The sequence below is a fragment of the Leptonychotes weddellii genome, chromosome 12 (genome assembly GCF_054177405.1).
Source record: "Leptonychotes weddellii isolate Sample4059 chromosome 12, ASM5417740v2, whole genome shotgun sequence".
Taxonomy (NCBI): domain Eukaryota; kingdom Metazoa; phylum Chordata; class Mammalia; order Carnivora; family Phocidae; genus Leptonychotes; species Leptonychotes weddellii.
Genome location: NC_138380.1, coordinates 76,389,824 through 76,414,456, shown reverse-complemented (window position 1 = coordinate 76,414,456; position 24,633 = coordinate 76,389,824). Strand labels below are relative to the sequence as shown.

Below are 24,633 nucleotides of genomic sequence, written 5' to 3'. Positions count from 1 at the left end.
GGATATCCTCTTTCTAAAACTAGTGTACTCTTTTGTACATTTTCCTATTGGCTTTTCTTTCTAATTGGTGTGTTGGGCTTCTTAATATATTGTGGATAAGAATCTTGTCAGATATGTGTATTGCAAATACGCCCTCTCACTGAGTGGCTTGCCTTTTTACTCTTTAAGAGTGTCTTTTGATGACTAGAAGTTTTCAAGCTTAATGTGATCTCATTTGTAAGTTTTTTCCCCATTTACGATTAGTGCTTTTTGTGTCCTGTTTAAGAAATCTTTGCCCACCCCAGGTCATTAATGTATTCTCTAAAGTTTTTTTCTTGAAACTTTCATTGTTTTACCTTTTGCATTTAAATCTACAGTACTTTTGGAGTTGATTTTTGTGTATGGTATGAGGTAAACTTCAAGGTTCATATTTTTCCATATAGGTACTCAGTGGACATGATCATTTATTGAAAAGGCACCCATTCCACATTACAGTGTCATGTCATCTTAGCCATGAATCATCTGAATCATATATATGGTGTTTCTGGACTCCCTCTAATTTCATTATTCTATTTGTCTTAATTGTCTTAACTTCATAATAAAACTTGGTCTCTAGTAGAATAAGTATCAGTTTTGCTATTCTTCAAGATTTTCTTGGCTCTCTATATTTCCATATAAACTTCACAGTTTGTCTGGTTCCACAGAAAAATCTGCTTAGGATATTGATTGGGATTACATGGAAGTTGTAGTTCAAGTTTGGGTAGGATTGATGTCTTTACAATATTGAATCTTCCAGTCTGTGATCATGGTATTTCCCTTCATTTGTCTTTTATTTTCTCTCAATAATATATTTTTTTCATCCTATAGATCTTACACATCCTTTGAGATTTATTCCTAGGTATTTGAGGACTTCATTTTATTGATCACTCTTTTTGAGAACTTGGAAGCTCTGAGTACTTTTAATTTTTTTTTTTTTTTTTTTTGACAGAGACAGCGAGAGAGGGAACACAAGCAGGGGGAGTGGGAGAGGGAGAAGCAGGCTTCCTGCTGAGTGGGGAGCCCGATGCGGGGCTCGATCCCAGGACCCCGGGATCATGACCCGAGCCAAAGGCAGACACTTAACCGACTGAGCCACCCAGGCGCCCCCTGAGTACTTTTAGAATATGACATTAACACTCATCTTGAGAAATTGAAAGTGTATCTTGTACCTTATTTCTCTTCCAGCATCCTTTCCCCCCTTATCTATGGTATTATTGTGCATCATGCACACTTGTTAGTAGAATCACATAGTGAAGCTATGTATTTTGGTGATGTTAAATGAATTAGCTTACATAATGCCATGTGAATTTGTTTTCACCAAAAGAATTGGTTGAGGTAACGTTAACTGAACTAATTGTGTGTTAGTCTTCTAGGGGAGAAAGGAAAGGAGGTATCAGTATTGGAATGTAGTTTCACTTAATATCAACCATAACAAAGACAAGTTGTGGGAAATAAAGCCAAATTCATGTTCCAGCTTGATGATTTGGTCATGACTTCTTGTTAACAAAGTTCAAGGGGTTAGGTTCAGTAGAACCTGCTCTATATGAGAAAGAATGCTTTTTACAGAGCAGAGGAAAGCAGAGCTGTAGAGAAGTTTTGAATTTTAAAATTTTGTAATCCAGGGCTGCGTGGGTGGCTCAGTTGTTAAGCGTCTGCCTTCGGCCCAGGTCATGATCCCATAGTCCTGGGATCGGGCCCCGCATTGGGCTCCCTGCTCTGCAGGAAGTCTGCTTCTTCCTCTCCCACTCCCCCTGCTGTGTTCCCTCTCTCGCTGTGTCTCTCTCTGTCAAATAAATAAATAAAATCTTTAAAAAATAAAATTTTGTAATCCAGTAACTACCCTTTAATTCCCCTTTCTACCTTTTATATTCTGACAAACCTTTGATCCAATCAAAACCAGTCTGAAAAGCAGTATTCAAAAGATCTAGAAACATGAGAAGAGATAATTGAATGAGTTGATAGAGAAGGGTACAAATCTGACCTTTGTTGGGCACCTGGGTGGCTCCATCGTTAAGTGTCTGCCTTTGGCTCACGTCATGATCCCACGGTCCTGGGATCGAGCCCCACATTGGGCTCCCTGCTCCGCAGATAGCCTGCTTCTCCCTCTCCCACTCCCCCTGCTTGTGTTCCCTCTCTCGCTTTGTCTCTGTCAAATAAATAAAATCTTAAAAAAAAAAGAAGAAATCTGACCTTTGTTGTTTTTATTTAATCTTAGTTTAGAAAATACATTTAGCAGCATTAAAGAAATTCATAATGATAATGATGATGAGTATCTATGTAATGAATTAGCGCAATTTTTTAGTGGATAAAATAGTATATATAATAATTTAAAATATATGTTCTATGTTTTCTTGCATTTTTTTATTATGTTATTCATACATTACATCATTAGTTTTTGATTGTTTTCTTGCATTCTAATATTGTACTCTGTGTAAATATTGAAGCTTGAAATGTAAATAAAACCTCCTTAATTTCAACTTTAAAACACGTCCTCATATGCCCAAGTTTAGATCAGACCCAAAGAATTAATACCACCAGCAGGGCCACTGTATTTGATGATGTAAATTGTTACTACAACTCTTGATAATGCAACCTGGTGGCCCTGACTAGCAGTGGCTTATGGAACCCAAACTAAGTCCATCCTCGTGAGACTAGTTTGTTTCCTCCTTTCCTTCCTTCCTTCTTTCCTTCCCTCTTTCCTTCCTTCCTTCTTTCCTTCCCTCTTTCCTTCCTTCCTTCCCAATTAAAAATTTTAAGCAGCCAAAATTTAACCAAAATACATTTGCCCTCAATTCTGTGGAAACTAAAAGATGACAAATTATGTAGCTATTTCTATGATCTTTATAGTGATAGTGTTTATCTTTGTAATAGTTACTCTGTAGTTGTCACAAAAACTCATTTTTGCACCTGTTTAGCCTTTATCCTTAAAACATGTTAATTTGAGTTTTTTTGGTGGATATGTGTGTACATGTGTATACAACAGTACACACACACACACACACACACACACACACACGGCAGTGACAGAGGATCAAGACATCCTAGCCTTTGAATTCTTTTGGTTATGGAATTCTTTTTACTTGTAATGTTTTCCGTCTTCATCTGTATCCTTGCGAGTTGCCTGAAAAATTTAAAGGCCATGTGAAATTATATATTGTTTTAATAGGTCATGTCATGTCTCTAAGTTGTGGCTCTGAGTCACAGTGTCAGTCAAACTGTATGATAAAAGTCTTTGAGAATAGAAACATACCCGGATTTTTATCGTAAGTTTGTAACCTATCTGTATCCGTTCTTTTGCTGTAGAAAACAAAACCCTGAAAACCTAATGCCTTAAAGTGATTTCTCACAGTTCTTTGGGCTGTCTGGAGAGTTCTTAGGGTCTTTGTCATCTTGTCTGGGGCTGGGTGGCCTCATTTACATGTCTGGTGGTTGGCAGGTCAGTTGGTCTTAGGAGATCTTGCTTGTATGTCTGGTGGTTGGTGCAGTATCACCTGGAGTGATGATCCCATTTCTCTAATCATGTAGCGGGTTAGCCTGAGCTCATACACATGATGCTTGTTGTTGGGTTCCATGGAGCAAAAAGAGGGCAATCCCCAGTGCACAAGCCTCTGCTTGTGCTGTGTTTGCTAATGTCCATTGGCCAAAGGAAGTGAAAAGGCCAAAACCACATTCACTTCATGATGATAGGACTGGTGCAGTCATGTTGCTCAGAAGTGAGCATACGTACTTGAGAAGAATTTTTGGCTATTTGCAACCTCCACATTTGTTCTGATTTTTCTACCATCTCCACTTGGCTCAAATATTCATTTGATAGTAGGGAAACAAAAAGGCAAGTGAGATAGGAGTTTTATCTGTCAAGGAATAAATAAGATTTCTTTCTTGTTACTCAGTATTTAAGCAGCATATACTCTGAACCCTGTAGTTAGAGCTGTAAGGATATGAAAACGGAGCAGTTGTCTTCTCACCACCTTTTCCCCTCCCCCAAACTCTAAATCTTGTTTTTATTTTATCCTGGTTCTAAGTTGTTTGTATCAGGTAACTTAGGTCAAGGTGTTAACTAATCATGACTAAGTGGCTAATATCTAATAGTTAAACAGTTATTAAATCTGATCTGATCTGTTAAGCTTTGCCCCTCTGCAAAATGGAGAATTAACTTCTTGCTAGAATCATTCACTGTGCTAGGCAATAAAGATAATTTGGTATGCCATCTTTGAACCATTGGCTACCTTTGCACTAAATTCTCATTTTGACCATTTGTGCCTGTCACATCTTCCTTGAAAGCTTATGAGCTGATCTGTACAAAATATTACTGTGGCTGGTACCAGATGCTCTAATTGAGAAAGGGGACTTTTTCCTTTATTGTACTGATTTTAAAATGAATAATAACACTTTCATCCTTATTTTACATGAAATTATATGGATATTTTTGAAATAGAATGTTGACTAAATGTCATTACCTATTATATTTTGATTTGGAAGAATATGCCAGATGTGATGGGAAATGGCTCCCTCTTGTGGCACACTCATTTATGTTAGATTTTAGATTGCCTCAGAAAGAATGTGATGAGCTAAACCTTGTTTTTTAAGATAAGACTTTCCCTCACCTTCACCCCTCCCCACAAAACACCCAGAATTGCCCTCACCCCCTCAATTTTTGTTCTGATAACTATCCTGTTTTTGTATTTTCTTCAGATTGATGCTTATGCTAGGTAGGAACATCTGTAATATCTTCTGTATTTATTATGGTTCACCATTGTTCTGTGGAACTTTTAATGTCTTGAGATGTTGATAGGTATGCTAAAACAACTATGAGAAAAACAGGTTTTGAAGTCAGAATACTTTGTGTAGTACTGAGCCAAATAAGTTATGTTTACCATTTAAGACCTCTCAGAAACTCAGTAATAGTGTTGTGTGGTAAACCTCCCAAACAGAAGAGTTTCCCAAACTTAGTGGACTATATAGAATCCTCTTTTCAGGGGCTGCCATATAAGGTAACATATTTTCGGAAACAGCAAGTCGTTTCAAGTGAGTCATTCATGGTTTTTTTGAATTACTTATTACCATATTTGCTTCTTCCCTTGTTGTAGCAATTTTTATACATAAAACAGTCTTAAGTCTAACAGATTTATTTTTGGCAATGTATTCCCTGTCAGAAAAGCTACTTTATTCTTTTTATAGCGGGCTGACCTCAGAATCATAAGGTCTTTTGTTTGTTTGTTTTAAAGATTACTTTTCATAGAACGAGTAATGAATAGGATTTTAGTTTATTTTTTAAAGATATTTCAGAGAGAGATAGTACAAGCATGAGTGGGGGCCGGGACAGAGGGAGAAGCACACTCCCCACTGAGCGGAGCGGGGGCAGCCATGCAGGGGCTCAATCCCAGGACCCTGGGATCATGTCCTGAGCCGAAGGCAGACGCTCAACTGACTGAGCCATGCAGGCACCCCTAGGATTTTAGTTTAAATATAATTTAATTAAATAGTTCATTTCTTGTTAACCAGTATTTCTGAGATTTTGTTATTGGCACTTACTGGCAGTGGGTACAAGAAGTCTCCTATTTCCTGTTTTTTTCTTTCCCTCTATAACATTTGTAGAGAATATATGAGGGGAAAGGTAAACATGCAGTTATGATATTGGTAGGTTTTTTATTTTATTTTTATTTTTTTCTAAAGATTTTATTTATTTATTTGACAGAGAGATAGAACAGGTAGGCAGAGAGGCAGGCAGAGGGAGAGGGAGAGGCAGGCTCCCCGCCGAGCAGGGAGCCCGATGCGGGGCTCGATCCTGGGGACCCTGGGACCATGACCTGAGCCGAAGGCAGCCACTTAACCGACTGAGCCACCCAGGTGCCCCGATACTGGTAGGTTTTTTACCAGAGCTGGGGATGGCAAGGGGAGGAGCTGTAGGGAGGAGATTTAGATTAAAATCTATCTATCTGTTCTAACAGGCACTATTTAAATGTGAACTATTGAAATATAAGTATTTGCAAATATATAAATAAGTATTGTTTCTATCTTTTACTGTGTTGTCTTTTGAAAGAGCTATACCTAAATTGGGAGGAAAAATATGTGTACTCTTTGTAACCATGCATTTTTCTTTTAGGAAGCATATAGAATATGTTTTAAAACAGTGACATGTTTTGATATTTTCTAGTAATTATTTTAATTGCATCAGAAAACTGATGGTTTGATTAATGTTTACTGAAGTGGAAAAAAAGCAAATACAGTAATCTCATGTCTAGTATTACCATGATGTGAGGTTTTCGAGATAGGTGATTTTTCTAGATAATGGAAGTCTTTAGTTTTGGGTACCAAGATTTTAGTGAAGCTATCCTTTTTCAGTCTAGGTTTGTCATTATGATGCTATAATAAATCCTAGGGGAGCTGCAGCTATGTATGCTTGCTTCCTGCTACTCCTCCCCCTTCAAATTTGTAGTTTCTTATCCTTTATGATTTTAGAGGTTAGTGAGAATTGTGCCTAATGTAGAAACATGTGTCAGAAGAGACCCTTTTATGAGTCATGGTCTTACGGCATTTATTTTGGCTATCTAGAGATTCTTTAAACCCTTATCTTTTTCCTCCCCTGCCCATTGCCCTTGAGTGTAATAGTAGTTGGATAGATGATTTTTGGAGAATTGAGGCTTTTTAATCTTATGATATTGTAGATTTTATTTCATTCCATGTAGTAGGGGATATTTGTTATATAGTATTTAATAAAATAGGTGTCACCTAAATTGAGAACTATTTCTATTTTTCTGAAAGGTGTGTGGATTGTATTCTTATATTTTGTTTTAACTGCTTAAGTGCCATCTGTATATTTTCTCAAGAGATACGTGTTTTTTAATTTGGTTGCATTGTTTTATGTAATTTGCCATGTTTAAAACATTAAATTAATGATTCCAACTGACTTAGTGAATGTTTGAATATTGGGTTATTAAACTAGAAAGTTGGGTTAAATGGTATATAAGTAAAAGTATTACAATGTACTTTATTTTTTAAGATTTGTTTGTTTATTTTGGAGAGAGGAAGTGCATGCCACACACGTGGAGGGGGAAGGGGCAGAGAGAGAGAGGGAGAGAATCTCAAGTAGATTCCCCGCTGAGCATGAAGCCCCACTTGGGTTCGATCTCATGTCCCTGAGATCATGACCTGAGCCAAGATCAAGAGTTGGATGCTTAACCTACTGAGCCACCCAGGCGCCCCATGAAAGGAAGTTGTTTTGCTTTATAAAGATTCTTGTTTCCTAACATTAGGGTATGAAAAGGCATAGATTTCTTTGCAGGATTTAAATGTGCTTACCAGAATTCAGGTATCAAGATTCTTTTTTTTTTTTTTAAAGATTTTATTTATTTATTTGACAGAGGGAGAGACACAGCGAGAGAGGGAACACAAGCAGGGGGAGAAGCAGGCTTCCCGCTGAGGAAGGAGCCTGATGCAGGGCTCAATCCCAGGACCCTGGGATCATGACCTGAGCTGAAGGCAGACGCTTAATGACTGAGCCACCCAGGCTCCCCTACCCATGTATCAAGATTCTTGAGGTGCAGGTGGTTTTATTTCAGTTGATACTTGAATGCTACCCTGCTAGCATTGTGCGGGTGGCTTTATAGCTTTACGTAATTATTAAATTTCCTTCAGCAGTCTGAGGTAGATCATTCCACTTAAGGAAACTAAAATACAGGAATTTGTGTGATTTCTGAAGGTCACATAGCTGCTAGATAGTAAAGGTAGCATTGTGACCTAGCACTCCTGATTCTCAATCTCTAGTAGTTTTTCTCAGAGTTAATCATAGAAATATAAACTGGATCCTAATTAATATGGTATGATCTAGATAGAAGGGAAGATCATTCCTGGCGGCTTTTCAGACATACAAACCACTGGTAATGGTTAAATGTAACATTTCAGGCAGTCTACTTTTAGTAAGTCTGATAAAAAGATATGAACCGTTTAGGAAAATGTAGGTATATGAACTTTTGACTATAAATTTCATTGGCCTTATAGATCAGATAATAAACTGTATAATGAGGAGAAGTTATAGTCTGCTATCTAGAATTATACTGTTTATCTTACCTGTGTTTTCATAAGCAGTGTATAGGAATAGCTAGAGAAGGTAAAATAGCTTGCTCTGGTATGGATTTTTTTTTTGCCTTATTTTTTATTTTATTTTTTTACTGTTTGTAAAGGCCTTTTTGTTTTGATTTGCTTACCTCACATTATGTTCTAATATTCTCAGACAATATAATTTGTTGTTACACAATGATAGCAAGCATTATCTTATTTATAACCTTTAATTAAATCCATATCCTTCAGGTAAAAAGAACATATTCTCACGGTACTTACAGAGCTGGCCCAATGCGGCAGATCAGCTTGGTGGGAGCAGTTGATGAAGAGGTGGGAGATTACTTCCCTGAATTCCTTGACATGTTGGAAGATTCACCGTTTTTAAAAGTAAGAGAAAACAATATCAAGCAGTCTAAATTGTGGGTGTCACTCACATGCTGTCGGTGACCAAATCATAGTTGTTTCAGAAATATAATTCTTGTATAGTGTGTGTGCATGTGACTCAGATATTAATTATAATGGCAGAGCTAAGTGGTGAACCAAAAAATAACGCTTGTTGCTGCCACTTTAGGAAATTAGGTTCCATCTGTTTATTAACTTTTTATAAACTGAGTATCAGAGGATTTAAGAAGTATAGGAAGGATGCCTACTAAATTAAATGTTTAGGACAAAAGAATGGCAATTTGGCATTGTGGAAAACTGGCTTGGGAAATCGTACATCTGTATTTCAATCTTGACTCTACCTCGCTGGGTTGGGCAAGCCATTTAAACTTTCTGGACTTCAGTTTCCGCATCCATAAAACATTGCATTTAGGCTACATAGCTTTAAGGCCCCTTTGAATTCTTTAAATGATTTCTAGCCAAATTCTTTTTATTTTTTCAGTAATCTGTGCATTCTAGAAAATATTTCTTCTTGTGGGCTGCTGGGGCTATCCCACTGAGAGAGAAATTTCTGAGCTGTGTAGTTATTTAATCAGTAATTCAGAGGTCAGAATGTGACAGAATCCATTTGTCTCTAATATTTGCCACGTAATCTGTTATAGATCTGTTCTTTTTTCACTTCCTCTTGTTCCATTTTCTAACTTTTTCTAACTTATCTTTTTGACTCCAATCCATTCCCCTTTCATTTCCTTTTTTATTCCTTTTAAACCTTTTGTTACTTTTCTCTTTTTCCCGACTAGTAATACTATGGAATTTGATTGCATTTATTTTGAGTGGTATTTTAAAAATACCATTATTTAAATATTTATGTTTCAGATTTTAATTTTAAAGACAAATGAGCTAAATGCATTCTTTTAGGAGAAATTTCATGTGACAGTTCTACCCTTTCTTAAAAGGGGATGGGATGAATGGTTTTTTAAAATAACCATTCTCACTGTTCCATGGACAATGGCCCTTAGACATTTCTCTTTTTTTTTTTTTAAGAAAAGTTGCTTTTAGACCAGCAAACTCTTTAAGAAACTACTAAACAAATAAATTTTGATTTTGATTTGGTTTTCCTTTTTGTTTTGTTAAATTTTCATTATAGCTAATCAAAGAGGTGTCCATTTTTTTGAGATTTCTATTTTTTAAAGCAAATTGTTCATTTTTATAGATTCTCATGGAGAACACTTGCTTATTTTGCCAACTTACTAACATCATATGACCCTTATTATATTTGGTAGAAGGAAGAATAACAAATGATGAATATAGTGAATCATATTTCTGGCAGGGTTAAAAGGAGGGCGCCATCCAAGAATAATTACTCTTGGTATGTTTGAAATCCTACTTTTGAAGGAAAATATATGACTACATAGGAATATGTTCAATGTAGGTTTGTATTTCAAATGTATAAGTATTAAAGGTATATACGAAAGTTTGTCAAGGGGGCAGTATTTAATGTATATTTGAAGATGCGTTTTGAAAATAATTGGTTTCTGTGTAATTATTTGCCTCTAGTGTACACTGCCATGGGGGACCCTATCTAGTCTAAAATTAGAGAGTCGAAAAGACAGTGATGATGGTCCCATCATGTGGGTACGCCCAGGAGAACAAATGATCCCTGTGGCTGATATGCCAAAGTCACCTTTCAAAAGGAAAAGGTATGTTGAATACCAATTTTTATTGCCAGGGATAGATGTACATTGGGTGAGTGTGTGTGTGTGTGTGTGTGTGTGTGTGTGTGTGTGTGTGTTGAAAATCGGAGAAAGAAGAAAGGGAACGTTTAGAGCATACTTGGAATGTGAATTCAAAAATGGCTACACATGCTAATGAAATTTCTTGTAATATATCAAATATAAATAAGGCTTGAAAAATGTGGGCAAATGACAATAAATTGTAATTAGGAGTGGAAAAAATGTCCTTCACAACAAAGACATTGTAAGCTTTTAGAATAAATTTAATAAAAAATATTCAGAACCCATACTAAGAAAGCGTAAACATCTTCTGGAGGGTATAAAATAATAGTGAAACAAATCAAAAACCCTACTATGTTCCAGATTGGATAAAAATGATAGTCCTTTGAAATTTTTGGCATTTTAGTTGAACTCACACTTTCAGCACTGGATTTAATGATTTTAAAGTTTAGAGGGAAGGGGCGCCTGGGTGGCTCAGTTGGTTGAGCGACTGCCTTCAGCTCAGGTCATGATCCTGGAGTCCCGGGATCGAGTCCCACATCGGGCTCCCTGCTCAGCAGGGAGTCTGCTTCTCCCTCTGACTCTCCCCCCTCTCATGTGCTCTCTCTCTCATTCTGTCTCTCAAATAAATAAATAAAATCTTAAAAAAAAAAAAGTTTAGAAGGAAGAATAAGTAAAGTCAACAAATAGCCAAGAAAACTGTGAAAGAGAAGATAAGTGAGGGGGGCCTTGTGTTACTAGATACTAAAAATTATTATAAAGCTCAAAAAGATCACTGGAGTAGGGTAGAGTACCCAAATAGATCAAAGTATATTGAGAACTTAATGTATGAGATAGATGGGAAAAGGAAGATTTATTTAATGAGTAAGGGTGGTATAATTGAAGTCCATTTGAAAGAAAATAAAGCCATAGCCCCTATCTCATATAAGAAGTAAGTTAGAGATTTGAACATAATAGATAAAAAAATTAAAATATAAGAATAAAGTTTTTAAACCTAGGAGAGACCTTTCTAAGCAATATAAAAATATGTAACGACAATACTATTAGAGAAAAGTTAACAAAGTTCAGAACTGTGATACACTTAACTAAAACATTTTGTAACATGTGACAGACTAAAGTTAATAGACATAGAGCATTCCCAAATTGATAAGAAAAATGTAACATATCCCAGTAGAAAAATAGGCCTCAGCCAGTTATATTAAAAGAATTATGAGATATTATTTTTTACCTATTACACTGGCAAAAAAAGTAGAACAATAATATTAGACTCATAGGTATGTGAGGAAACAGGATCATTTATATATTATTGGTAGAAAGATGAGCTGCTACAATCATTCTGTAAAAGTAATTTAACAATAGCTCATGAAGTTTAACACATGTATACATGCATACATTCTTTGATCCAGTGCTACCACTTTTGGGAATCTGTCCTAAGAAATGAAAGCACTAAAGGTAAATGTATAAGAATATTAATTGCATCATTATTTGGAGTGAGAAAAAGAGTTTAAAATGGTCTGAATGCCCATAAACAGTGGAATGGTTGAATTCATTTTGGTACATTCCTATTAAGAATATGGCGAAATAAAATCTTTAAAAAAAAGACAACCCCAAAACCCCAGTATCCATTCCTTTGGGGCTGCTAGCTAGCTCAGTCGGTGGAACATGTGACTCTTGATCTTGGGGTTGTGAGTTCGAACCCCATGTTTGGTGTAGAGATTACTTAAAAAAATAAAATCTTAAAAAAAAATATGGTGAAATAGTTCAAATAAATGAGTTATTTATGTGTGTTGATCAGGAAGATTGTTCAGGACATTTGAAAAGAGCAAAATATAGAGTAATATGGCCAGTATGATTCTGTTTGTATGAAAAGAAATAAACATGTGTTAAGTGTATATTTATGTGAACACAGAAAAGTGTGGAAAAAATGTACACAGAATTAACATTGGTGGGAATGGAGTGGGTGATAGATACCTTTTTTTAGGTCTATAAAGATGTTTTATTATTAATTACAGTGATTATTAATCTTAAAAACCAGGGAAAATGGTCACTGAGTAAACTGTAGGTTGCATGAGGACAGGAGCCCATGTTGTACTTGTTACTTAATGTGTCTCTAGCACATAAACAGAGTGCCTGCTGCTTAATAAATATCTGTTGAATGAAATTTTTACAAGTTAATTTATAAGCTGGTAGTAAATGATAAAATTGGCGTATTTCTCAGTGGTTCTTAACTAGGATTTATAAATCATTTAGAGATCTGAAAGCCTCTCCCCAGAACAAGTACAGATATCCACAGTTTTACATGTAATTTAAGGGAGTTCACCAGGCCTCTGAGGAACCTGCTTGTATGTACTTCAGGAATTAGCATCCATGTAATGTGATTTCACATCACATTGTAGTCTGAGCAACTACTAACACTGCCCAAGGCACGGTGCTAAAGGCTTCATATAAAGTCTTTTTTTTTTTAAGACTTTATTTATTTATTTGATAGAGAGCAGAAGTAGGCAGAGTGGCAGGCAGAGGGAGAGGGAGCAGGCTCTCCGCTGAGCAGGGAGCCGGACATGGGGCTCAATCCCAGGACCCCAGGATCATGACCTGAGCCGAAGGCAGCCGCCTAACTGACTGAGCCACCCAGGTGCCCGGCTTCATATAAAGTCTTAAATCATTAGAATGTGGTGTTAATGACTACATCAAAAACTAATGATGTAATGTATGGTGATTAACATAACGTAATAAAATAAAATTTAAAAAAAAAAAGTGGTGTTAATGGGACCAAAGTTGTAGGCTTGAAAGTCTGTTAGCTTTCCATAGGAATTAGCTTTCCATAGGAATTAAGGTCATCATCTAGCTTTCTGACACCTATAGAACATCAATCACAAAGGGCAAAAAAGGTATGTTGTAGCATCACCTGTGTGTGCGAGTGTGTAATACGACTGTAATACAAGAGTGCACAAAGAGCAGTAAGTAGTAGAGATTGAGAGTGGGAAATTAGAGAACTAGTAAGAAAGGGTGATTCTAGGTAAATTAGAGAACTAGTAAGAAAAGAGTGATTCTAGGGAAATTAGAGAACAAGTAAGGAAGAGCGACTCTAGGGGTTTAGATGAGGATGAGAGGAGAAAATTGTGGGGGCAATCTGGAATTGTCTCTGAAAGCAACAGAAAAACTCTACAGAGGGATAAATAAGATGATGACTCCCAAAGGAATTCTCACTCATTTTTCCCTTCTGCAGCAAAATTAGAGAGGGTTTTTGCATTGAATGAGGCTAAGTAGCAGCTTCTGTGTGCATATCTAGGTGAGCAGTAGCTCTGAGAGAGTGCCGGTGGCAGGTGGTTGTCCTTCAAGAGAGAGCTAAGGTTTTCTTTCTGCCTCCAATAAGTCCTGCGTGTTTTGTGGAAGTAGTTATCATTTGGTGTTTTCTTGCTATTTATTTGTTGGTCTTTCTCTCACTGGAGTATGAACTCTCATGAAAGTGGGGAAACTTGTCTGTTATTTTCATTACTGTCTTGTTCACCAGCTGCAGTGCCTAGATAGGACCTGGTATTCGATAAATATTAATCCATTTTTAAAGTTACCTGTTTGTTCCAGATATATATCTTACGTTAACCATGTGACTTGAGTGGGGGCATGGTTCTACAGGTAAGACCCAAACAAACCTCAGGTAAAGATTCTGGACAGGGGAACTTTCGGGTAAACCACACCATCTGTAATTCAGTAGTCTATCCACACTACAGCTGCCACTTTTGTGAAGCGTATGTTAGAAAAAGGAGGGGATTATATATGTTTTTGTTTGTACTTGTTCATTTTAAAAATAGAACCTGATTTGGGAGCAGGTGATTTAAAATTTCCTTCTGTCTGAATTACGTGATCTAAATGCTTCATGGCAATTAAGCCTCAGTACATCAATACAAATGTTTGAAGGCAATTAGGCCTTAATACATAGGCCTGCCTCTCTCTCCCCACCTCCACTTTATATTATATATATGTAATTTTATTTTAACAGAACTACCAATGAAATAAAAAACCTGCAGTACCTACCTCGAACCAGTGAGCCCCGTGAGATGCTCTTTGAAGACAGAACAAGAGCCCATGCAGATCATATAGGACAAGGTTTTGAACGACAGACTACAGCTGCTGTCGGAGTGTTGAAAGCTGTGCACTGTGGAGAGTGGTATATATTAACTACTGCTTTTTTTGTTTGTTTTTGAACTATTGCTACTTTAATGATAGGTTTTCTTGGCTTCTAAAATTTTTCTTGGGAAGTTTCTCAGTAATTCTCCTTACTGTAAGGAAAGTAAGTTTCATTTTTCACTGTATTTGGATATCCTAATTGTATAATTGCACCAAAGGTTTTCAGTTGTTAGAATGTAGTCTTACTCTTTGGGTTTGACTGGAGAGGGAGAAGCAGGCTCCCTGCTGAGCAGGGAGCCCGATGTGGGACTCGATCCCTGGACCTTGGGATCATGTCCTGAGCTGAAGGCAGACGCTTAACCGACTGAGCCACCCAGGAGCCCTAACATTTAGATTTTATCACTGTTTTTGGGTTTTTTTTTTTTTTTTTGAAGATTTTATTTATTCACTTAGAGACAGCAAGAGGGGCAGGGGGAGAGGGAGAAGCAGGCTTCCTGCCGAGCAGGGAGCCTGACGCGGGGCTCAATACCAGGACCCCGGGATCATTACCTGAGCCGAAGGCAGATGCTTAACAACTGAGCCACCCAGGCCCCCCTTTATCACTGGTTTTTAAAAATTTCTTTATGATTTGCCTTGGTATGATTTTTTTCTTTTTTTTTTTTTGGATTTATGTTGCTTGGAATTTCATTTCAAAATCCATTTTTGAGCATCTTCTGTAAAAATGTGTTTGTATATTGCTAGCTAATTGAAGAATTTGGGATTTTTTTTAGAACTATATTTAAAGACACTATTAACTCCCACAAATAGAGTGATAATAGTTTATTAGCACTTTTCTAAATGAAGGTCTCTTAATTTATTAAGGGTTACTTAGGAATTTTAGATATAACTGCAGTTATATATGTCTTTATTAGAAGAAAGTACTCTTCTCCCCATATCTACCTCTAATTTTTTTTTTTTTTTAAAGATTTTATTTATTTATTTGAGAGAGACACAGCGAGAGAGGGAACACAAGCAGGGGGAGTGGGAGAGGGAGAAGCAGGCTCCCCGCTGGGCAGGGAGCCCGATGCGGGGCTTGATCCCAGGACCCTGGGATCATGACCTGAGCCGAAGGCAGATGCTTAACGACTGAGCCACCCAGGCACCCCTCTACCTCTAATTTTTATGTAGTAGTTTCATCTTTAGCATTTAATTTGTTGAAGTATTGACCTTTAAGACAAAGCCCTTAGTTTTTTGATTTGCATAATTAACCAATTCAGATTATTTTAATTTTTCAAAATATGGTTATATACATAGCTATAATAAAATGAGGTTAGTTTTTATTTGTGTTTAGGTCAAAACTCATGGTTTTATCCCTTTGTTTAAATATGTAGAGTGATTTTCTAATTACATTTTAACTTTATTTCTAGGTACTTTTGTTTTGACCACAAACTATTTTTGCTTTAAATTTAATAAGGACTTAACAGAGTGAAACATTAATGGAAGATTCTTCATTATCTCATGTTCTTTTTTAGGCCTGCTCAACCCCGAATAACCAAAGATGTAATTTGTTTTCATGCTGAAGATTTCTTAGAAGTAGTTCAACGAATGCAGTTAGATTTACATGAACCTCCACTGTCCCAGGTATATCTTAAACTATTATTGTCTTCAGTTTAATTTTTATTGTAGAAAAGACTTAATGGTATTCCTGTTTCTTTTTTTTAGTGTGTCCAGTGGGTTGATGATGCAAAACTTAATCAACTGAGGAGGGAAGGCATCCGCTATGCCAGGATTCAGCTGTATGATAATGACATTTATTTTATTCCAAGGAATGTTGTTCATCAGTTCAAGACAGTTTCAGCAGTATGCAGTTTAGCATGGCATGTTCGGCTCAAGTTGTATCACTCAGAGGAGGAGACTGCTCAGAATACAGCTACTCACGAAACAGGCACATCACCAGATTCCACAACATCAGTTCTTGGACCTCACACTGACCATGTGATTTGTGCTGTAAGCAAAACCTCCTTGGATTCTAATTTTTCAGACAAACTTCATTCTAAATCTGAATTACAGCCGATTAAACATGAACCTATTGCAGCTGTAAGAGTCAAGGAAGAACCTGTGAATGTTTATATTCCTGAAAAGACTAGAGCACCGAATAATACGGATGGCAAGAATGTTAAAGCAAAATTGGATCATGTTCAATTTACAGAATTTAAGATTGACATGGACTCTAAATTTGAAAATAGCAACAAAGATTTAAAGGAAGAATTGTGCCCTGGAAGTCTCATAAGTCTAGTTGATACAAGGCAACATAGTTCAGCACATTCAAATCAAGATAGAAAAGATGATGACATTTTGTGCTAAATTTGTACATACCATTTAAAATTCTTTTTTTTTTTAAAGTTAATAATGTAATAAAGATTCATGAATTCAGAAAGCAAGCCAAGGACTTGCTCCCAAGTCTGTTACAAAATAGAGTTTATGTAGCTTTGTAACATTCCTCAGTGCCTGTCCATAACTGTGAAGGATCAAAGCACTTAGGGCCAGATGCACTGTAAATATTACAGGTTTAAACAAAAGGAGTCTTTAAAGAATCATTTGATTTGGAATTGTAGGTTTTAGAATAGAGCTGACATTAACATATATATATATATTTTTTGTAATATGAGCCAGAATTCTTTTTTGACAATTTAAGGCTTTTCCATAGAGCTTATTTATACCAATTTTTTTTTTTTCATTTTAATGTGTCAGCACTGTAGTGTAAATAGCTTTTAAAAAATCTTTTTAGTGTGATTTATACTGAAATGGGAGCCACTTAATAAAGGTTCATAATAATAAAATGTTTTATGTTGGGTCTGCAAAAAGACAAACTGACAATTCAGTTAAGTCATTTATTTGGTCTATTACGTTTCTGCTGGTGTATCCATTTAGAGTGGTAATGGAGTGCAAATGTAAGTATTCGAATCTAGTGAATATTTAAATTCCCCACACTGTGTAAGCATTTTTGAAAACAAGATTCAGTTATGAAAGCATATTTATATAATGCGTGTATGTATGGGAATATATATAGATATGTGTATCATATTTTGCATAACTTCTTAAATTGCTGAATAAGATGAATATGTGAAACTTCCTAGCCTCACTCCCTGGAATACATTTTAAAATATTTATATTCAACATTCAGAAAGCAGTTTAGGTAATAGAAGCAGTTTTATAAAGTTGGGAGAAACAAGGTCTGTGAGTGGTATTGAACTCTTCTAACTCCTGAAGTTATGTGGCCAGATTACACAGCCGTAACGTAAATCTTCTCTATATAGAGTGTCTGGAATGAGAAAAAGTTGAGAAAATGTTCTTACTAATAAGCACCTGTACTATATTTAATAGTAGCTGAGTAAAAATCTTTAGTTACAGAATGTTTAGTTGTGAGCAGTTAAAATCCTCTTTTACATTTTTCTCGCAGAACAGGAGGAAAGTCTGACAAATACAAAACCTTAAGGGCCATGACTCAACTGCCATATACAGAGATATAACTAACAAAATAAGATGCGTTACCTCATTTTTCTAAGGATCCTTCTCCCTACCTTTTTCCCAAAAAAGCCCTGGAAAGTAAAATTCGGGTAGGATTGCCAGTGCCTAGCTAAAGATTAAAATAGATCTCTTCAGTGATGGGCTTCAGCACTATTTGAGACTGCTTCCGCTACTGTAATTAAAAGTCAAACAAATGTCTTTAATGTATGCTTTGGTGTAAGGAACACTGCTCATTGCACATTTATTTTATTTATCTTTGGTATTTTTCTGGGCTCATACTTTGGTTGATGTCTTTTAACTGAGATTCTTTGTGCTGTCTTTTGTTTAGTGTTGCTGTTGAAATTGTTTCTGCTCCAGCCTCATTTGTGGTACCCATAAAACTGCTTATCTTTATGGTTAGGGAGAAGCCACTAAAATCAGTTGCAGCAGTGACATCATTTCTGGCCCGCAGTTTAAAAGGGTTAGGCAAATACTGTAGGAAATCTCAGTGGTTTATAGGAAATCAATATATTTGCAATATAGGAATTTTCATGGGTTAAGGAAGGTATAAATCATGATAATGTAAATAGGGATTTTGTTTTATATGTTACCATCTTAGCCTACTCCTCACCACTTTAATCTTCTCTTTTAAGCTAAATTTATCATTTGCATCTACTTTTTGGGGATATAAACGTTCATAGCAAACCAGTATTGAGAAATAGGAGAGCATGTGGTTAAAATGTTTTCTTTTTTAATTGAAGTGGTTAAAATGTTTTTTTTTAATTGTAGGGTGATATATTTAACAATATTTTAGTTTTCCAGTAGTATACACATAGATACATGAGATCATACAGTAATAAAATGTCTTTAGGGTATCCCTCCAAAATATCTTGAGCCTTAAACTTTTAACTAAAAGACATATCTAAAACAACCACAGTGGTTGCTTTTACGTAGAGTTTCTTATATAACCAATACTCAAACTTCTCCATATTTTGAAAATTTATAAAGTTTTGTAAAATACATATATGTATGCATTTTACAATATAAATATATGAAACATAAATCAGTGGGCTCAAGATTTCAAGATACAGCTTTGTCACCTTGAATAATGTTACATCCCTTGTCTTACGGGTTATAATTTTTCAAATCCTCTTTGGATGCAATCTAAGAACTTGCTGATTACCTTTGTTAAACACACATAATTTCTATTTCAATATTGCTTTATATTAATGGTTTCCTAGTTACTACATTCCAGTTCTTTACCTGAACACACGTTTTTTTGTTGATTTTTCCAATTTCTTGGACCAGAACGATAAAGCACTTAAGATGTAGTTTCTATATGATCTTATGCTATATAAACAGTTATTATGTAAATTATTAAATCGATACACAGACCTTTAAAAAAAACTAAGGGACCTCAGTGGTGTCTGCTACAGTGCTTTTTTTTTTTTTTTTAATTACTTTGGTTCATACCTATTAGCTATTGAAGAAGTAGAATCTTTTCCATTCTCAGGTTAGCTGGTTAGCTAGCAAAAGAATTAAGCATTTGTGATATTTAGTTGAAAACTTGACTAAAGCCATATTCATTATTCATTATCTCCCTTGTCCCTAAGGCTGCTGACCTTAAATAAAGATTAGGTTGATCAGGCACAACACTCGTGTGTGTGTGTGTGTGTGTGTGTGTAAGATTATTGGAAATACTGTTTATTCCCACATATATTCATTTTCAATCGTGTGTGTGTGTGTGTGTGTGTAAGATTATTGGAAATACTATGTTTATTCCCACATATATTCATTTTCAATCTATTCTATAACTTTAGGGAGGGAAGGGCCAGAGAGGTAGGACGAATTTTATTTCTTGTGTTATGTCCTCAAGGTATTTCATTAGTGTTCCTGAGTGTGAAACGGTTTTTTTCCCCAAATACATAATGGCAGGTGAGATCATTTTTGTAAATAATAGATTAGCACTGTTTTGGTAAATTTGCATTCAGTTATTTTGTTGGACAAGTTTATTGTCATGTAAAGCAAATATCTAAAAATTCATTTTACATTTAGCAGATATGCAAGATTTGTTTTTAGAGTTTGAGAGGAATTTTCCTTGTCTTCCACCTTTCAATAAATACTAAAATTGATAACTGTAATCTTTTTACCTTTGTTTTGTATTATTTTCTTATATTTGACATTTTATTTTCATCTCGTCATCTTCAAAAGTTGTTTCTTTGTCTTCAAATGAAACCATAAGATCTTGAAAGTGATTCCAATCTGAAAATCTTTTTTTTCTCTTAAAAATTATCAAAAGGTGATTCATGCCAACCTAGAATATTGAGGGTTACCTTAAGCAAGGCTGTTAAACTAGTTCAGTGTGGGTGCTGGGATGGCATGCTAAATCACTTCCCTTCTCTCTAGACAGGACTATTTCTGTCCCAGGAGGGGAGGACAAAAGTGCATTGTTTTCAAGATACTTTTAAGCTGGTAAAAAGTGACATGATGGGTTTTAGGTCTTCAGAGTGATAGAAGAGCTCTTGATTATTAATATTCCACCTGATGTAACTACTTTGATATGTAAACAGAATTTTACTGGTTTTAGAATGCCTTTTCTGTTTCATGAAAGAGTTATGTTTGACATGTTTGGCACTGACAGTGTACCTCAGATAAAATAATTAAAAGGACAATTCGGAAGAAGTATAAATCTCTATCTCTGCTCTGGCTTTTCTTTTTTTAACATACTGCATATTGCAGATGGAAACCATCGCTTTTTAGAATGTCAAGCACAAGAGGCTAAAAGCAGAGATGGCTTTTCTTCTTTACGTTTACAGATGTTCTAGGTCATATCTCTACTGGAAGATAGGGAAAAAGGAGGGGATAACATCTTGCATTTCAGGTTATCTTCCCTTCTAGGACTTTAGGCCCAATCAGGGAGTGTGAATGAGCTGAGAATAAAATGTAGGCAAATAGAATTTATGTTAACTAGAAATTAAAAGTAAAATTAAAACATACTACTTATATGTTTTATTACTATTATTTGCCTTCCAAGAACTGCACTATTAAAATATTAGCACTCTGGATCCTTCTACACATTTTGAAATTCAGAATTTATGCATCTATATTTTTAAAATGTTAAATCTGTATGCTTTTCTGTAAAGTTCATTGCCTTGGTACTACTGAAGACTACAAGAGGTATGGAACAGATTCAGAGACAAGTCAGTATAGTTGCAAATATTTTGCATAATATGGTGTTTAAAATTTTATTTGGACAGGCAGTTCTACATCCTCTCTCTACCCAAGTTTCTTCTTTCTTTGAAATTTTGTTTTTGTTTTTAACTGAGCCAGACATTTATGTGAAAAATCTCGAGTCTTCTATCTTCTTTAAAAAAACAAAAACAGAAACTTTAGTCTGGCTTTTGTTTATGCTGTTGTTCCATACCTCTTCCTGACTTCACTTCCTCATTTCACTATAATTTTGTCTTAATCCTCAAATTTAATCACCCGGCTGAAGTGGTTCTCTCAAAGGTCACCTTTTGACTGCCAAATTCATTGGCTTCATTTCATACTTCTGTTTGTTTATTTATTTATTTGACAGAGACACAGCGAGAGAGGGAACACAAGCTGGGGGAGTGGGAGAGGGAGAAGCAGGCTTCCCGCTGAGCAGGGAGCCCAATGCAGGGCTTGATCCCAGGACCCTGGGATTATGACTTGAGCCGAAGGCAGACGCTTAATGACTGAGCCACCCAGGCACCCCTTAATACTTCTGTTTAATCCTTGCGGCACTTGTTAGCAATCTTTTACTCCCTAAAACTCTATGTATGACCTATCTGTTCTGTTTTGCTTTTCCATTTCTTTGGATATCTTCTTTTGCCTTAGCCACCACTATTTAAAGCAATCTCAGGTTCTTTAGGTCTCTACACTTTGTCCCCGAATTATCTTCGTGACCTCATGACTTCAGTTAGCCTTGATTTCTCACTTCAGCTCTAAGGATCTGTGTAATCAGAATTAAATCCTTCTCTTCTCCCTTGCCCCCAAGCATTAGCTCTTCCTTTCCCTCCTAATTTGGGTATCGGCATCACTATGTCTCTACCTAGTCATTGCAGTTATCTGATTTCTCTTTTCTTCTAACTATATACAATGTGTCATGAGATTTTCTTGAGTTGACCCTGGAAATGTTCATAATTTGTCTACTTTCTTGTTATAGTAGATGTTCATCTTACCTGGACTCTTAAAATAGCCTAAAATGTTCCAGGCTGCCTGCAGTCCTCTGCCTCTACCCCCATTCCAATCCATTCTTTGTTACTACCAGATTAATCTAAGATAGATATGATTGTTACTCTTTTGCTTAGAAATATTCCGTGGCTCCTTTCCTAAAGTCTAGAAGCCAAATCTCAGTATCACACCAAAAAGCCTTCATGATATGGCCCTTCCTTTCCAGCTTCATCCACCAGTCTTCCATTAATGTGCCCAATTTTCAGCTTTACCAGGAGCCAGGACTTGCCATTTCCTTTGTGTACTTTTAAAATTCTTTGCTTTTGCTGGGGAAATCTCTGCTTGGAATATAATACCGTGAAATCTTTTTTCAAAACTCTAGTTAAACATCTTCTCTTCTGTGTCTTTTACTGAGTTCATCTGTTCCAACTGTCCCCTCACCCCAAAGCTGGTGTAGAACCATTTCTTCGCTCTGCTTCTTGTGTCCCTTTGTTCACATCATTTAATGTACACATTAGTTAAGTACACGTTGGGCTTTACCTAAACCATGAACTAGAAGTTACAAGTTTTTTCTTTTTTAATCCCTTTGAATCCTTGACACCTAATATATACACTTGGTATTCAATAAATATTTGAAGGAACAAAAGTTGTACCTTAACTTTACTGGGGTGGGAAAAACTATGTGGGTTTCTATGATATAAAAACTGACTTTATTTCGTAATTAATTCTAGAATTGCAATAGAAAAGTGGAGAAAATTAGATTAGCAGGCACTATAAAGAGACCGAGTTTCTATTTTGTACTTCAGTCTTATGAATAAAGTTTAAGAAGCTACCTGTTAAATATCTAGGCCCATTGGGCAATGTGGAGAAAGTATTGTAAAGATCGTTAAACCTGTAAAACTCACCCAACTTTTTTCTTCAACTAGAGATACACTCATTACAAATTGAGGGTAATTTTAAACTAGACCTAAAGTGATTAAAATGGCAAATATCATATAAGAAGCACCTTAATATCTTAGTCTGAATCAGATTTTTAGCGTGGTAAGTCTTAACTTGGCAAGATAAAGTCTCCCTATTGATATAAATATTCAAAAATTGAAAATATTGAAGGTGATAACATGCACTCATATTTTTAGTCAATATCCATTCTGTTGCAGGAGTGGGACAAGGACATAAAGGTGGCACATTTTCACAGACCTTCACTAGTATGACACTATGCTGAGGGCATTTGAGCAGTACAGCTATGGCTCATGAAAGGGGAATACACTTGTATAACATTGAGAAATCACTTAGCTTTTATTTCATATCAGTAAAAGGGGAGGAGGGAATACCTATTCTGCTAATTGGTGGTGAAAATTAAATGACAGAACATGCCCAAGGCTTAGTGCATTGGTTTATATATTGTAGATACTACAAATGTTAGCTTCTGATTCTGGAATTAACATAGTAAAAAGAATAGAAGAGCTATGTTCTGGGTCAGCCTAATCATTTTATGCCTTTCTCACTATCTTTTCTCTGTATTCCTCTAATTTTGGGCAAAGGATAGGCATCTGGGAAGAGGAAGATGTTTATCAAGGGGTCATGAGGTATGGTGGAGGTAGGTAGATTTCCAAAACATACTTGTTCCTAGTTCACTATTTTGCCCAGGGCCAGCAATTCAAAAATCATGTTACAGACTGCCTTTTCCTGATTACAAGTTTGGGTTTGTAGTATATAGATGATAGTGGTAGTAAATTTACTTTGTGGTGTAAGATATCAGTATGATTACAGTATGGTAATTTGAACATAGGACAAGCAAAATGAGAGTAAAACATTAAAGTGTAAAGTAGATCCCTCTCATAAAAGTTTTTAGCCTAGGGTTACTTTATTTGGCATTTGATAACTGGTATGTATCTTCCATGGATGAATTCTTATTTTTTTTTTCTTCAGTAGCAAACCTATTTTGGAAATAGCATTTGGAGTTAAAACTTCTCCATTTATCAATGACCAGGGACTGATTTCATTTCATTTATCTGTGCTTTAGTTTTTCCATCATTATTATAATGAGGGTTTTTTCTTTGTTTTATCCTGTTTCTAACACTGTAATTCCCATGTACCTTCACTATGTCATGAATTATAAGAACACCAAACAATTGACATTTACTGTGCAAACATGACCAATCAAGATTAAAGGAAACTCCTTTTGTAGTTTGTGGCCTGTTTCTTAATATAATGCTAAAAAAGGATTCTGATTAATTTTCTCTCAGTAAAGAGAACTATTCTTGATGACACAGGTGCATAGTAATATGCCTGCCTCTAATGAAAGTTCTGTGGTCTCCTCTCCTTTTTTGGCCATCACTTCTGTTCATCAGTCACATCGGTTTCTCTAATTTGCTGCACTGTAAAAAAGCAGAGAGGAAAGCAGATGACCTAATTTGTAAGGTGGTTAATAACTTTTAAAATCACAGTAAACTTTAGCCCACAGATGGATCTTTACTTCTAGAAGCTGTGAGCAACAAATTTTCTTGGTGCTTGAAAGCTCTCTGTTGGTGGATTTGTGCTCATGTTTCATGTGGTGGATTGATGGTACCACCATACCCAGCCTCTGTGTTCATGAAATATTGCTGAACAAGTTGTGAATTCTTTGAATATTTTC

The 24,633-nt window shown here is 35.8% G+C and overlaps 1 protein-coding gene across 2 annotated transcripts in view; it reads left to right on the top strand.

Annotated features, from left to right (window-relative positions):
- Positions 1-24,185, top strand: part of RSBN1L (round spermatid basic protein 1 like) — a 70,206-nt gene extending 46,021 nt beyond the window's left edge. For both annotated transcript variants that reach the window (XM_081799654.1, XM_006731912.3), the window contains 5 exons: positions 8,326-8,463; positions 10,015-10,157; positions 14,188-14,355; positions 15,827-15,935; positions 16,017-24,185. In XM_081799654.1, coding sequence (XP_081655780.1) covers positions 8,326-8,463; positions 10,015-10,157; positions 14,188-14,355; positions 15,827-15,935; positions 16,017-16,658 — 1,200 coding nt within the window. In that variant the 3' untranslated portion in view covers positions 16,659-24,185. The remainder of the gene's footprint in view (positions 1-8,325; positions 8,464-10,014; positions 10,158-14,187; positions 14,356-15,826; positions 15,936-16,016) is intronic.
- The last annotated feature ends 448 nt before the right edge of the window (positions 24,186-24,633 follow it).